General features: G+C 41.4%; 1 protein-coding gene across 5 annotated transcripts in view; it reads left to right on the forward strand.

The window, feature by feature from the left end:
- The window catches only part of LOC26526581 (metal transporter CNNM2), a 60,216-nt gene that overhangs the window by 16,798 nt on the left and 27,533 nt on the right, over window positions 1-15,885 (forward strand). For all 5 annotated transcript variants that reach the window (XM_026982839.1, XM_015160050.2, XM_026982841.1 and 2 more), the window contains exons 3-4: window positions 5,734-5,922; window positions 5,971-6,186. In XM_026982839.1, coding sequence (XP_026838640.1) covers window positions 5,755-5,922; window positions 5,971-6,186 — 384 coding nt within the window. In that variant the 5' untranslated portion in view covers window positions 5,734-5,754. The remainder of the gene's footprint in view (window positions 1-5,733; window positions 5,923-5,970; window positions 6,187-15,885) is intronic.

Raw genomic sequence — 15,885 nt, forward strand, 5'->3', positions numbered from 1 at the left:
TGCGCAGCTGTGGAGAGTTGCCATATAGACTTCATGAAATATATAAGCATAAAGAATATCAAAAAAAAAACATTTATTACTGTATAAAAATACACTGTTTTGTCAAGTGTGCTAAATTCGTGTCCAGCCAATTTTGGGGGTGTCTGGATAAAATCGAATGGCAAAGAAAGAAGACAAAAGCTAGAGAGGTGAAAATAACGGTACTTCTTCTCTACTTAGTAACCTACCCGCACAATAAAATATTACTGATCTAATCATTTTAACAACTGAAAAAATAAGAAAAGAAAATCGACCATGCATAGTGTGCTAAATTAGTGTCCACCACTGTATACATATATAAATATATATATACACATATATTTTTTTTTTTTCATTTTTGTATATGTACATATATCTGGTAAATTTCTATAAGTTTGGCAAAAAACATTTTGCCAAGCCCACAAACCGACCAAAAACTGCCACGCCTACACTTTGGAAAGATGTTCTGATATTTGTGCGTTTTGTTATTACTCTTGTCAATTTTTATCGGAATACCATAAACATTTTCGCCACGCTATTTCTAACGCCCACAAACTGCTAAAACTGCAACGCTCACTTAAAAAAATTTTTTTTTTTGCCTATTTCCACCGATTTGTCAAAAATATTTTTTTGTCTTGTCTAATGTCTTTTAATGTCTTGTTCGCAATCCCTCTATCTAAGTAACAGGTTGACGATGGACTGTCTATCTATGTTCTATCTTGGTACATTTACACTTTTTCTCCAAGCCATACAATTTAAAGTTTGGTATGCAACCCTTTTAATTTTTGCAATAAGTTTAAATTAAACACAGATTTCGAATTGTAGATAGTATTGTAGATAAATAGAATTGTATAGATATTAGTCACCGTCGCACATTAATCCTTGATCAGGTCGAAAGCGCTTTCATTGGAATCTCCTTTACGACTAAATAAAATAATAAATTGCATAGCTTTGAAATAATCTTATGTAGTAACAGAAATTATAAATAAATTACCGCTTTTCCTAAAATAATATAAATATGTTAACAAAGAGGGAACGATAAAATTCCCATTACCCTAGGTAGTGCGAGAAAGCCACCAAATAATAAATTTAGCATATTCATCAGATTTTCGTAGTAAAATCTATCTTTACAATTACAAAAAAATTCAGAAACAAAGCTTATAAATGAGTACCCCATTCGTAATCTGCAATGCCTTCTACACCAAGAAATATCAATTGAATATCCATTCAGACCGAGAACCTCGGTTTAATACATAAATTGCCAGTAAGCAGCAATAAGCAAAACGAACCATACCGCCCACTGTAGGGGATGCTTGGTATAAATTAAACCAAATACGTTTGTATTATTAAATGGTTCTTTTATTAGAGCCAACTTCTCTGAATTCTGGTCTGTTACGAAATTTATTTAGGCCGCCAAGTCTTCGGTTGGAGGCAGCGGACTCAGCAGAGCGATTGGTCAGCGCCTCGTGCCGTCTGGAGTTTCCTGCCTTCAACGGTCACCCAGCGCGCACATACCCGCCTCGCATTACGCTGACCCTTGTACATCGCTTTCGCTAAAGCGAAATGCGTTACTGGGCTGGCTCAGCGTCGTCGATGTTATTGTTGGCACATCTGTTCTTGGATGGCATTTCGGCGGGTCGTTGCACCCCTCTGACTTGCTTGTGTTAACTCCTCCTTGTCTTAAGATGAAGTCGTCCCCGGATTCAATGGTCTTAGACGGTTGTTGACGTTTGGCTTTCAGACGGTAGATAAGAAAGATGATGACCAGGGTTATTGAGGCTGTGGTTGATGGTGGTTGATGTGCTGCATATTTTTAACGCTCATTCCGTGAATTGATGACAGCTCTAGATGTCTCAGAACGTTTACTTGAGCCATGGCTGAAACTGCGGCCTATTTCTTTGATGTTCCGATATTGTTGATACCAGGTAAGTTTCTGATATTCCGACTAATTCCCTTTTCGTCGGTGATATGATACATCGTTGGTGATGAGCATTCCCTCGTCGAGCATGGTGACTGGGTCCAAGTGTCCAGGCTGGGTGTTGCAATGGGCGACCATGCCAGAGATGAGTTGTTGTGCGCAGGTTGGCGCTTTCGATCTCCTGCAAAAGGTGGTGCCCGCTGATACATTGCAGTTCTTGACGGCGAAGGTTTCTGTCCCGCAACCCGCTACCGTCCTCGAAATCTAATATTCTATTTTCATAGTGTACCGGGAATATTCTTATTTTTCTACAAGTTAACAAAGGCTTCGGAAATTTTATTAAAAAGTACAATAGGTCTTGATTTTGAAAAGTCTGTATGCTGGCTACCTCTGAAATATCTGACACGCTAACGTTTGTTATGTTGTTTACATGGATGTTACTGGATGTTTACTTTCAATCTCCTTTACGTCAACGTCATTTAAGATTATTGGACTTATTACGTTTAAATTGGAAAGGGTGATTGCAAGTATTAAATTTTCAAGTTCTTGAATTACAACACGGTTTTTTGCCAAAATCGTCTCGTACAAATGTTCTGTGTCTAAGTTGTCTGATTTTAGAATAGAATTCATGGATGAGGTCAGTGTGTTTAATTGCAATTGTATTTTGTCGTTTATTTCTATCTGTCCGTTTACCGAGTCCGTTAGCTGTCCCTGTTTAAGCCTCACCTGGTCCCAGTCGTCAGAGTCAGGTGTCCCCGCTATTGCTTTCAAAGCAGTCCCTATAAAATTAAGACTACGAGCATGACGGTGACGCACCTTTAGTGTGTCCAGAAGAGTCTTTATTCGTTCCAAGTCCGTTTCAAGTACCCGTCTCATGTGCTCCTTCACGAAGAAGTCCATCGCGTGTTTCGTCTCGTCCGCGAAAGTCTCGTAACGTTCGTTGTATGTCCCATGTACTCGTCCCATAAAGTAACGTCTCCGTCCATTATTGGTATGTGGTTAGCGTGTGAGTATTCGTTTAGTTTTATGGTCCAGGAGGGAGTTGTCAGTAGGACTAACGGGAGCAGCAAGTTTCCTAACCTAAGTGCGAGAAATATAAAATATAGAGAGTAACAAACGTCACTAAAGTATAAAATGGTGATAATATGAAAGAATTTATAAAACATATAAAATTAAATTGGGCACCCTCTTACCGAAGGATGTCCTTATGGACACTTTAGGAAAGACTTTAATTTTCCTACTTAATTTTTTTTAAACAATTTGTAAATGAAAATTACTTGAACTTTTAATTGCAATCAATCTCTTTTTATTTGTTTTATTTCGTTATTTATTATGTGTACTTTTTTTTTTAAATGGCACACATGTCTGGTTGATGTTAAAAGAGGTAAATTGAAAATAAAGATCTCACTTACATGTTATATTGGTGTATTGAAATGCAGCGAAGACGGTAGCTGGTTGCTCCGTTTATCTTCTGACTGTCGTTGTTTTAGCTGTTTACTGTTGATATGCAGCGGTTTTCACTGTTGCCTGTGCAGCGTTGTTTTGTTTTTGTATTATTTTTTTGATTTTGTGTTGCTGTTCACTGTTGTTGTGCAGGGCGCGAGTCCGAAGTGTTTTCAAAGAAAACCCGATTACGAGACCTTGATTTCTAGATATTTTTATTACGGATTTTACGTTATTACGACACTTAAGCGCGTTGGGCGTCAATTAAACCAAATACGTTTTTATTATTAAATGGTTCTCTTATTAGAGCCAACTTCTCTGAATTCTGGTCTGTTACGAACTAAAGACAAATCAAATTTATTTAGGCCGCCAAGTCTTCGGTTGGAGGCAGCGGACTCAGCAGAGCGCTTGGTCAGCGCCTCGTGCCGACTGGAGTTTCCTGCCTTCAACGGTCCCCCAGCGCGCACATGCCCGCCTCGCATTACGCTGACCCTTGCACATCGCTTTCGCTAAAGCGAACCATTGTTCATTAATCTGTAATCTTTTAGACACCTCTCAGAGTTTGGTTGGAAGGTATAATCTTCTTATACTTCCGCAAAACGTACAGATGATAATATGGAATTGGAATACGGATTATAATATAGAAATACTTTTAACCCGAGTCCCGATGTTGATGCGTAAAAATTTGCTTAACCATAGAGCAGCAGACATACCACAGGAAAAAGTCGTTTAAAAGATTTTTACTCTTACTTTCTCTACAAAATTTATTGATTAAGAGTATATGTATTATAACTACCGATATGCCTTACATTTTGGACGTCTTCTGCTCTTTATCACTCATAACACTAGAGTCTGTCTGCCCTCTGATGTTTCATGATTTTGTAAGAACGGCAATAAAATTTCAAATATAAAATTTATTTAATGTATTCCACTGGGCTGGATATCTGTATAAAGACTTAATTTGGAGATTATGTTAACCACTTAAAAAAAAATTTACCTGAATATTGGACTAGACTTTTCCCTAGGCTCTTAGGTCTGCCATGCACCAAAAACATTATATTTACCAAGTTAGTCAAATTAAAGGATACAAAGTAAAAAGTAAAAGTAAAAGAAAGTGAAAAACTTAAATCTACGTTGTGACAATGTGTGGTACTTTATAGACCCGTAGTATTAAAAATGTGCTTAGATAGTTCGCCGCTTTTGTCTTGTATTATGGGCATTTTGGTAATTATTCTCCGCGATAGAGATATAGTATTATGTGACATACCAGACATGCCGATTTAGCACTAAGATTGTCCATTGCTTGTGTGGATATATACCTCCGCACTTGAGAAATGCCTGGGATTCAATATGAAGACTAATTAGTATGTTCACATATTGTAAATACACTCTAGCCACTGGGTACATTCATAAAATTTCACACACATAGTAGCACTTCTGTTACAAAATTTACAAGAAGCTGTTACTCAAATGATTGTTTGGATTACTCTCACCAAGCAGTTATATTTTGAGGTACCCCTAGTAGGAGTCCCGAGTTATGTGGGACCCTATGTATGAGTATACTGATTTTAGCGTCGAAGATGGTTAGGGGGAAAAGATATTCTCGGATAATTGTTTTAGATTGTCCATACTCCGAATAATATATTTGCTGCAGTTGATGCTATATTCCACTTGTCTGTCCTATTCTCACTGTCCTATAACTCCTGCAGTCCCAAGGTTTTCACGCCTATACTTGGGCTCCTAACCAATACGACAGTGTCATCGGTATATGTTGCTATGACAACTTATGTACAGCTCCAAAAATATGGAATATCTGATCTGTAAACTGAGTAACGTCTCGGCCCGAAACAGTTCTTACTTTATAATTTCTAGCTAAAATTGTATGTCATGACTCCTTTTTACCACAAACTGTAACATTAAAATTCCTGTCTGATATGAAACTTTTGATAACAAAAAAAGGTGTTGTGTCAGAAAGACCTTTCCTTTACTCATACTTCATAGGAAGATGGAATGAACAAGTAGGAGCGTGCCTGTTTTTGAGAGTGCATACGAATTTCTTACAGCTCTATAATAATGCTTTATATAGCTATAAAAAAAAAAACAAGAGAGCGGCTTAGTCGAGTTGCCCGACTATCAGATACCCGTTACTCAGCTAAATTTAAAAACTTTTTAAATGAACCGCGTGTTATATCGATAAAAATTATAGAAACAAAGATAGACTCGTTCATACGGTCATGGCCAAATCAATTCAACGAATCTAGTATAAATACTTACACTTTAAGAGTATCTGTAATGTGCGCTGCACAAAGCGTTGTATGGGCAAGAAGATTAAATTACGATTTTTCGTTTTTTAGCACAGCAAGGCTGCAACGACGATGCCTTTGGAACATCAAGGAAACTCCGATTTTTTGAAAATAAAAACATTCGAACCGTTAATACCTGTGTGGTTGGCCATAATCATCATTGTAACATGCTTGGGCTTTTCGGCTTTGTTTTCAGGCCTTAACTTAGGTTTAATGTCAATGGACCGCACAGAATTAAAGGTAATATCGGAATATATAATTAAATCTTTTAATATCTGAAAACTTTAGATTTTGCGGAACACTGGCACGGAAAAAGAAAAAAAATATGCGTCAAAGATTGCACCTGTTCGTGATCAAGGTAATTATCTTTTGTGCAGTATCCTCTTAGGTAATGTGTTGGTTAACTCAACGTTTACCATTCTGCTGGATGGTCTGACTTCTGGACTCTTTGCTGTTATATTTTCCACATTGGCCATCGTACTTTTCGGTGAAATTACTCCACAGGTAAGTTTTCATAAATATGCGGGAAAATAATTAATTTTTGTGTTTGCTCTGATCAGTTAAATACATAAAAATGAATACAACGATCTTATATACTTACGATTTTACGTCACTATAATAGTTCCCCGGTCCTGCGACGAACTTTGGTCGATCAGGCACCTTGGCTGGCGGCTAAGCTCGCCGGATGTGGGGGTCCTTTGAAAGCCATTCCCTCTCTAAGATTACTAGGATATAATTAATCGTGCCTGAAAAGTTCATAGAAGTCGTACAGTCTTTCTGGGATCTATACACACTGTCGTTATGAGAGGACTGTGTTTCGACCACATACCTTCCTCTTTATACTTTCGAATTCTGAATTAATCGTATATCGATATATATATTTATATAATATTTAATATACAGGGTGCGTTATGAAAGTAATGCGCATTTTCTAAGAAAAATATATTTGTTGATCCAATCAGTACAAATTATTAAAATTCTTCTTCCTCCTGCGTCAATACACTTGCGGAGACGTGTATTCCACGCCTGGAAAGCACCCTGAAACTCCCTGAAACTCCTCGACAGAAATGCCTTTCAGGAACCTTGTTACGCGAGCTTGGATGTTCTCCACCGACTCCCAGTGTTTTCCCTTTAGCTCTCTCTTCAGTAGGGGGAACAAAAAAAAGTCGCACGGAGCTAAGTCAGGGCTGTAAGGAGGCTGGGGCACAACGGGTATTTGATAGTCCGTGAACTCGACTATAGCATTATATCATGTTTTCTTTTACGTTATCTGATATCAACATAGATAAGCAAACGGAACGCACAGATTTTTTTTTTTATATAACTTTTATTTTAGCATGACTTAAAAATTTGGGTTTAGGGTAAAAAAAAATGGAGATAAAGATGGAAAAGGTCTCTACCATTTATGCTAGAATAGGTTGAGCTCATCCAATATTCCATTGTGATACCCGCAGAGGTCATGACCTAACTCCCTTGTGGGAGTAAAACTCTAGGGACTGAAATCAGATCATATAGTTTTGGATATAGTGAGCAGTCGGCAAAAAGTCATTTGCTTGGGACGTCAGGTTAGTGCTGTACAGGTTTTTAAACGTCCCTTATAGACATTGACAGCGGTAGGCCGGATACTGATCTGGCACAACCGTCTGCTCTTTCATTACGTGGTATGTGAGCGTTAGCTTAATGTGTATTAGACTTTCTAGTTCCACTGTGCAGTGTTATGATTACAGATTGTCCACAAAAATGACCGCTGTGCTAAGGCTCCCAACCTGAGATCAGCGTTGCAACCTGCAAGATTGCAAAGATTCTACGCCTAAAAGACGGTACACCACTTTAGTAGTCTGAAGGAGGGTTCGGTGCGTTGGTCTATGAATATTCCGAATTTGTCCGAATATTCCGGCACCTCTTTAGTTTTCGATCAAGTAAATGATGTACGGTTGCAATCCACATCTCCGTCCGATTGTTCTTTTGCGGAAGTAAAACGACCCGAGTGCTTTCTTCATTCTTCTTTTGCAGCTTTTTTTCCAGCAGATCCTAGAGTTTAAAACGAAGTCAAGACGGGATGAAAATGACGTTGAGGGTGAAACCCTGATAGGTGCGTGGGGTAAGGCAGGCTTATAGATTACTTTGTCCTGGATTACGGCAGGCGGGTTGTGCAGTTTTTTATTGTGTGTCGCTTTCCCCCGTATCTATTACATAGGACAGAGAGGACAGTGAGTCTGATTGACGCAGTTTCTTTAAGTGGAGAACTGCCACTTCCCACACCATATACCTGCTCTTACTCTGAAGTCCAACAACAGGTTCTCTCTCAATCATTCAATATTGCTAGACTCCCCTACTGCCGGGGTGGTAGCTGGCCTTTTTAGGTCGATATTCATTTATTTTAAGGGGTCGTTCCAATGGCCTCATTCACATCTCTTAATTTTTCTTGTTCAGCTTTACACCAGCTCTCTTTCGGTAAGCTCAGCTGCCTTTTCCTTTGTTTTAGCATTGGTACGATTCTACCTTTAGTGTTCGCATCTTGTATTTCAGTTCCTGTCGTAGTGAGCTTCTCTGTGTTGTCTGTCTTGTTTCGCACTGGAACACACCAGGAGTTTGAAGTTCTATCAGCTTTGTTGTTTGATAATTACTTTGTTTGTTAGGGGTGCTCTGCTCTATAGGTTCAGATTACAAGTGCTGGTAGTGTGTACATTACAGACCTTAATTTATGACTGTTGGTCGAGCCATAAGTGATAACATTTGCCATGTTCAGAGCTCAGAAAATTCCTTCCGGGGGTGCTGGTTGCTCCGGGGGTTCCGGGGAGCAGAAAAAGTTGAGAGAAACTCTCCTCTTTTAACTAACAGCCTTGTGGTCTGGAAGAAGAGTAAGTAATAGAGATATGTTTTACGACGTTCAGTCGCATTAAGATTTGACGAGCTGCTGCTCTTTATTCTGGTGCATACAAATTCAAACTGAAACTTAAAATAATTCTTAAAGCTAACAAAGACGCAAATATGCTGTGTTTGCCGGCTGCGCACGGGTTTCCGGCCCAATGCTGGCCCCACGTAGGCTCGTGTTAACTACTCCCCCTTCAAGATTATGGCCGTCCTCGACTGATCTTAATTCGGCGATCATCCCGTTTAATTGGATAGCAGATCCTCGCGCTCCGATGAACCGCACAACAAATCGCTTTTGCGATAAATAATAGGTTGACAAATATCTCCCTTCCGCTTTTTTTGCTCTTTATTCAATGCTTTATAAAAAGTGTTACAGTGATCGGATTTAGTTCAAATATGCGCCGTTTTGTTCGATAATCTGTTTCCATCTAGACGGCAACTTCATAATACCTCCCTAGTAGAAGCCCCCCTCCTTATTTGCGAAGAACTCGGACAGCCACTTTTCACAAGCCTCTTTTGAGTTCAACTTTACACCACCAAGGGCATTCGCCATGGACAGGAACAGGTGGTAATCACTTGGCGCTATGTCCGGGCTATATGGTGGATGCGATAAAACCTCCCATCTGAGCTCCCGTAGCTTCTGACGAGTCATCAACGAAGTGTGTGGTATGGCGTTGTCCTGGTGGAACACTACACCCTTCCTGTTGGCCAATTCTGGACGCTTCTGGTCGATCGCCTGCTTCAAGCGGTCCAGTTGTTCGCAGTAGATGGTCGAATTAATCGTCTGGCCATATGGGAGCAGCTCATAGTGGATGATTCCCTTCCAATCCCACCAAACACACAGAAAACCTTCCTGGCCGGCAATCCCGGCTTGGCCACTGTTTGGGACGATTCACCGGCCTTCGACCACGACCGTTTTCGCTTGATATTGTCGTATGTGATCCATTTTTCGTCGCCAGTCACCATCCGCTTCAAGAATGGGTCGAGTTCGTTCCGTTTCAGCAGCATATCGCAGGCGTTGATTCGGTCCAGAAGGTTTTTTTGCGTCAAATCATGCGGCACCCAAACATCAAGCTTTTTTTTGTATCCAGCCTTCTGCAGATGGTTTAAAATGATTTGGTGACTAACTCCCATCTCCTGGGCGATGTCACGAGATGCCACATGCCGGTCTAACTCGATGTATTCCATGATTTGATCGGTATTTGTCGTCACAGGTCTTCCGCCGGCTGGCTTATCCATGGTGTCGTTTTCACCGGCTCTGAATCGTCAAAACCATTTCTCCGCGGTTCGAAGTGATAGAGTACCATCCCCCAAAACACCATTAATCTCGTGGAACGTTTCTCTAGCGGATTTGCCTTTAACGAAGGAAAACTTTAAAATAGCGCGAATTTCGGTGTTAGTGAACTCCATGTTTACACGTCTATAACTGTTGAACGCAATATCCAAACTAATCATGCATAGCGTCGTTTTGTAGGTTATGTCAAGACCTTTCAAATTATGTATAGTATTGCCAGATACGACCGCCTGTAGCGCCTTGTACATAGCCGCGAAATTCAAAAGACAAAAAGGCGGAAGGGAGATATTTGCCAAACTAATATTATGCCATGTGAATGATTAGTATCAATTCCTCTCGCGATTTCTTTGATGAACTCCGAGTTACGTCCACTCAGCTGATGTAAATAGGAGAGACAGAATATCTTACAATATAATTTGATAATGAAGTGTATCATATTAGAGGATTGTAGTATTTTTACATTAGATAGATACCCTATAGGGGTATCTGTGGGTTATTTCAGCCAAACTGATTTTAATTCTGCGTGATTAGGATATTTGAGACAATATTATCTTTCGCCTGTGTTACAGTCAATATTAAATTCTGTAACTCCATCATTAGTATTCTATTCCTAGCTAGCAGTGTCTTATATAAATGGCCGGTGTAAATTTCGATATTTTTATGTGTTTGCAAAATTTGATTTGTTGTTAATTGGTTGATTCGACTTTGTATTCTAGTATTAATTTTAATTTGCCTAATGTTTGACTGTATCAACTGCCACTCTGTGAACCTAACTCTTTCTAGATCGCTGGCATCCGGCGTCCCCGCTAGTACGTTTAGCATTGAGCACAGAAGTCTTAACTCCTTGCGATTCTGTGGTGTACTTTTAACGAATCCAGCGTGTCCCGAAGGTGCGAGGTATCCACATCTAACAACTTCCTCATGTGAGACTGTGGAAACATCTCGTTCGTGCTGCTTGTTTCTTCTATTACGCGCATGTATTCCGAAAGGTTTGCCAAGTGTGTCACATAAGCGAGCTCCTCCGACACCAGGATCTCTTAGTCTATGATGGGGATATACCTTGTTAGTTCTAACTATTTTTTAGCGATGTGCGCTGACACCAATGACAGTGAGAGGAGGATGCAAATTCTGCAGCTGTAGAAATGTATTTTTCAGTCACTTTTTCTTGTTCGCTGAGGTTTGTCCCATCACCAATTAATTTTAACTTACAACTAAAACATCGTGCCTTTGGCAACGGACTTAATGTCTACTAAATGGAATTTTGCCATTTAAAATTAAGCGAGTGAGTCACTTTAAGTTGTCTTTGTGGACCACCCTCCCTTCAATGCGGACCGTGGTCCCCAGGTCTGCTTGTATGGCCTTTTCCTCACACAAGGGAGTGAGTTTATTGCCAATCCTTCTATTAGTTTTGTACAAATCCTTTTCGCCCACTTCGAAGACTCTGTTTTGTCTAGATGCATTCTCTCTAGCCTTAGCGCGTCTTGGGCTCGCTTAATTTTGTCAGCAATCCGTTCTGGTGTGTCGTCCGTGCATTCTTGTATTCCGTCGACTGGCCTCTTATCGATGACCGAATGGATTGATTTGTTATATCTGGTATTGGCTTACAAGATTATCTCCACAGTATCACTAATGCCCTTGTCGATTTTTAGTCACCTGGCGAAATCTAGTAGAGTGCTGTGAAAACGTTCCACTTGCCCGTTTGAGACACTGTGAAGGGGTGGCGCACTCGATGTTGACGCCAAAATGGTTGTCTAGCATGGCTGTAATCGTGTGCGATCTTAACGACGGAAATCTGCGAGGTCATCCGCGAGGTCATTGAGTAATGACTCCTTGTCGGTGAAGTTGATCGCGTGTCGTTTTTATTTTTGAAGAGAACGAAAGAGCTATTTAGGGGAAAGCGGGCCTCTTTTAGAATTAGTTGGTTTTGGAAGCAATTTAGGGGCTTATGCGTTGTTTCTATGGTGTGAGTGAGGGAAATGTCACTTTTTTTTTTTTTCGTTTATTATAAAGCGAGTAATATAACCAAACTTCTCACTTATCGCGGGACGACTAACAACAAAATCTCAAACATCGAAGGGGGTCTTTAAAGCTGTCCAATTGTTTTGGCAAAGCCCTTTCTTTTAAGCCTTCTTAGAGGCCTGGCAGGGAGTAGGAGTCTTGCTAGCATGCTGTGGTGTCTTTTAAGCCTATCACTGTATCTGCTTGTGTGCCTTGAGATATGCTCTTCCACTGTATGCAGATTCAGGTCCCGATGAAGGGTTGAGCCACGTAATTAGTATGGGCAGTTGGTGATGGCACGCATTCCACGATTATGCAAGACCTCTATGCGTTTATAGTTCGATTTTGCAGTAATACCCCAGATCTGCACTCCATATAGCCAGATCGGGGCTATACAGTGGACGTATACTGCCCTTTTGGCGCTAAGTGTCATGGTGCTTCTTCTGTTGATCAACCATCGCAGTTGTTGCATTCTCTGACCGCATCTCCGAGCCGTAGCTTTTAAGTATGGTCCAAAGGTCAACCGTTTGTCAAGGGTGATCCCGAGGTATTTAGCCTGCAGAGGTTGTTCTAGGGTTACGCCATCAAATTGTATGGGTGGTGTGCGTCTAATGAGAGTCTTAAAGGTGAAACAAGAATTTATGGTCTTATGTGGATTCACCTTTAAGTTCCATCTTTTGCACCATGCAGCCAAAGTATTGAGATACTTTTGGAGGCCACGTGCTGCTTCAGTGAAAGAACTGGAGCTGTATAACAATGCGATACCGTCAGCGTAAGTGGCGCGTAGGGCCTTCCTGGGAGCTTCCATATGGTGCATATTTGGGGAAGGCAAATCCGCGGTAAATATTGAGTAGAGCAGCGGACCAAGGACGTTGCCCTGCGGAACTCCATCTCTCATGTAGCAAAGGGTCGAGTAGGTGCTTCTGACCATGACCATGAACTTCCTATCTTCCAGGTAAGATTTCAGGACTTCATAGTATGTTGCTGGAAGCAGCTTTTTTATTTTGCAGAGTAGGCCGATATGCCAGACTCTGTCAAATGCTTGTGGCATGTCAATGAATACAGCATTGCAGTATTCCAAGTCGTCAAACGCCTGAAGAATGTGCTTAACCAATCTGTGAACCTGCTCCACAGTGCTGTGTCCCTGTCGCAATCCAATCTGGTGATCTGGGAGGATACGGCGCTCCTTAATAAAGTCGCCTAGTCTGTTGGCAATCAGCCTTTCCCATATCTTGGATAGCGAAGACAACAGACTTATGGGCCGATACGATTCCGGATCCTCTTCAGGTTTCCCAGACTTATATATCATGAGAATTGCTGCCATTTTCCACTGCTTTGGGAAGGACTGCACCCTAAATATAGCGTTAAATGTATAGAATGGCTCAGATAGGTCTTTTTTTTGTCCGTGCCAGGAGTCTTCTTTAATGACTTCGGCAATTTCCTCAACCCTGATTGGTTTAATTGGTAGCGACATTTGTAGGGGTATCTCTATGCTGTCAAGCGTCTCTCGATTCTGCTCCATTGTAGCGAATTGGTAATGGGTGAACCTAGTCTCCAAATGATTTGCAAAGGAATTGGCCTGTTCCTCCTCATTTTTAGCAAGTTCACCTCCCGGCCATCTAATGGGAACCTGTCTGAACGGTTGCCTTTTAAGGGATTTGGTGAACTTCCAGAGCGAATACCCAGCATCCACCGTATAATCCATAGAAGCCAGCTTCTGCTCAAAAAAGATACTTCGAAGGTCTCTTATTACATTTCGTAGTTGTTTTGCAGCACGGTTCCATAAGATGCGGTCGCCTTCTGAGTCTCCTTTTCTGTGTCAGGAGCTCTCTAGCCTCTCTTGTTAGGGATATTCCATAGGGGGTGCCTGTCCGAGGAACAGAAGGCGTAGAGGCGGTCGCAGCCCTGTGAATACTTTGTGTAAGGTGATCAACAGCCATTTCAATTTCTTCACCAGAATATAGCGTAATATTCAACGGAATCATGCTCTCCAGTTGTTGGCTAAAAGCGAGCGGGCCAGTGTGCTTGGTGACTAATCGTGGACTTGGATTCACATGGGTACTATCTGTCACAATGCTGATGATCAAAGGCAAGTGATCGGAGTCCAGATCCCAACTTTGTGTTATACTTGTTAGGGAATCTGGTATACCATGATGCACTGCAAAGTCAATGCAGAAAGGAAGGTACATAAGGATACCTAGTTGGCGAACCAGTTGCAAGAACCTTAGCTTCAGTGACAGAGATGGCTTCCGCTAGCTCACGCCCAATCAAATATTAGTTTGGCAAATATCTCCCTTCCGCCTTTTTGTCTTTTGAATTTTTACAAAGCGCTACAGAGCTCGTATCTGGCAATACTATACATAATTTGAAAGGTCTTGACATAACCTACAAAACGACGCTATGCATGATTAGTTTTGATATTGAGTTCAACAGTTATAGACGTGTAAACATGGAGTTCACTAACGCCGAAATTCGCGCTATTTTAAAGTTTTCCTTCGTTAAAGGCAAATCCGCCAGAGAAACGTTCCGTGAGGTTAATGGTGTTTTGGGGGATGGTACTCTATCACTTCGAACCGCGGAGGAATGGTTTCGACGATTCAGAGCCGGTGAAAACGACACCATGGATAAGCCAGCCGGCGGAAGACCTGTGACGACAAATACCGATCAAATCATGGAATACATCGAGTTAGACCGGCATGTGGCATCTCGTGACATCGCCCAGGAGATGGGAGTTAGTCACCAAACCATTTTAAACCATCTGCAGAAGGCTGGATACAAAAAAAAGCTTGATGTTTGGGTGCCGCATGATTTGACGCAAAAAAACCTTCTGGACCGAATCAACGCCTGCGATATGCTGCTGAAACGGAACGAACTCGACCCATTCTTGAAGCGGATGGTGACTGGCGACGAAAAATGGATCACATACGACAATATCAAGCGAAAACGGTCGTGGTCGAAGGCCGGTGAATCGTCCCAAACAGTGGCCAAGCCGGGATTGCCGGCCAGGAAGGTTTTGCTGTGTGTTTGGTGGGATTGGAAGGGAATCATCCACTATGAGCTGCTCCCATATGGCCAGACGATTAATTCGACCATCTACTGCGAACAACTGGACCGCTTGAAGCAGGCGATCGACCAGAAGCGTCCAGAATTGGCCAACAGGAAGGGTGTAGTGTTCCACCAGGACAACGCCAGACCACACACTTCGTTGATGACTCGTCAGAAGCTAGCTACGGGAGCTCGGATGGGAGGTTTTATCGCATCCACCATATAGCCCGGACATAGCGCCAAGTGATTACCACCTGTTCCTGTCCATGGCGAATGCCCTTGGTGGTGTAAAGTTGAACTCAAAAGAGGCTTGTGAAAAGTGGCTGTCCGAGTTCTTCACAAATAAGGAGGGGGGCTTCTACGAGGGAGGTATTATGAAGTTGCCATCTAGATGGAAACAGATTATCGAACAAAACGGCGCATATTTGAACTAAATCCGATCACTGTAACACTTTTTATAAAGCATTGAATAAAGAGCAAAAAAGCGGAAGGGAGATATTTTCCAACCTATTACCTTTGGCCACAAGATCGTATTGTGTCAGTAAATTGTCTTTCATCGATTCTAACACTGGGAGGACACTAAATGGCGCCGAACTGCACGTCACCCAGACCTTTAGCTACTTTTACTGTTGACATTTGTGTGCTGCGTATCTCTATGACCCTTTGCGGAAAATGACGAAGAGTTGTCCTAACGAACACGGCTGCTCCACCAACGCTATTATAATTTTGCGATGGCCTAAATGCTGGATAGAAAGCATATCCATATATCTGTACAGTATCCCCTCTTTTAATTCTAAGTTCCGTCACAAGAAGAACGTCCACGCTATTATTGTTCGCGAAAAGCTCAATTTCTTTAGATTTTCTTGAAATGCCGTTTGCATTCAAAATAAGAATCTTTAGTGGATTCATTGTGGGTATGAAGCGTTGTTATAAAGCTGGTAGGTATGTTCATTCCCAGCTCCTTGCTTTAACATGGTGGTTATTTCAAATTC

The sequence above is a fragment of the Drosophila erecta genome, unplaced genomic scaffold (genome assembly GCF_003286155.1).
Source record: "Drosophila erecta strain 14021-0224.00,06,07 unplaced genomic scaffold, DereRS2 tig00000219-arrow-pilon, whole genome shotgun sequence".
In the NCBI taxonomy this organism is placed as follows: Eukaryota; Metazoa; Arthropoda; class Insecta; order Diptera; family Drosophilidae; genus Drosophila; species Drosophila erecta.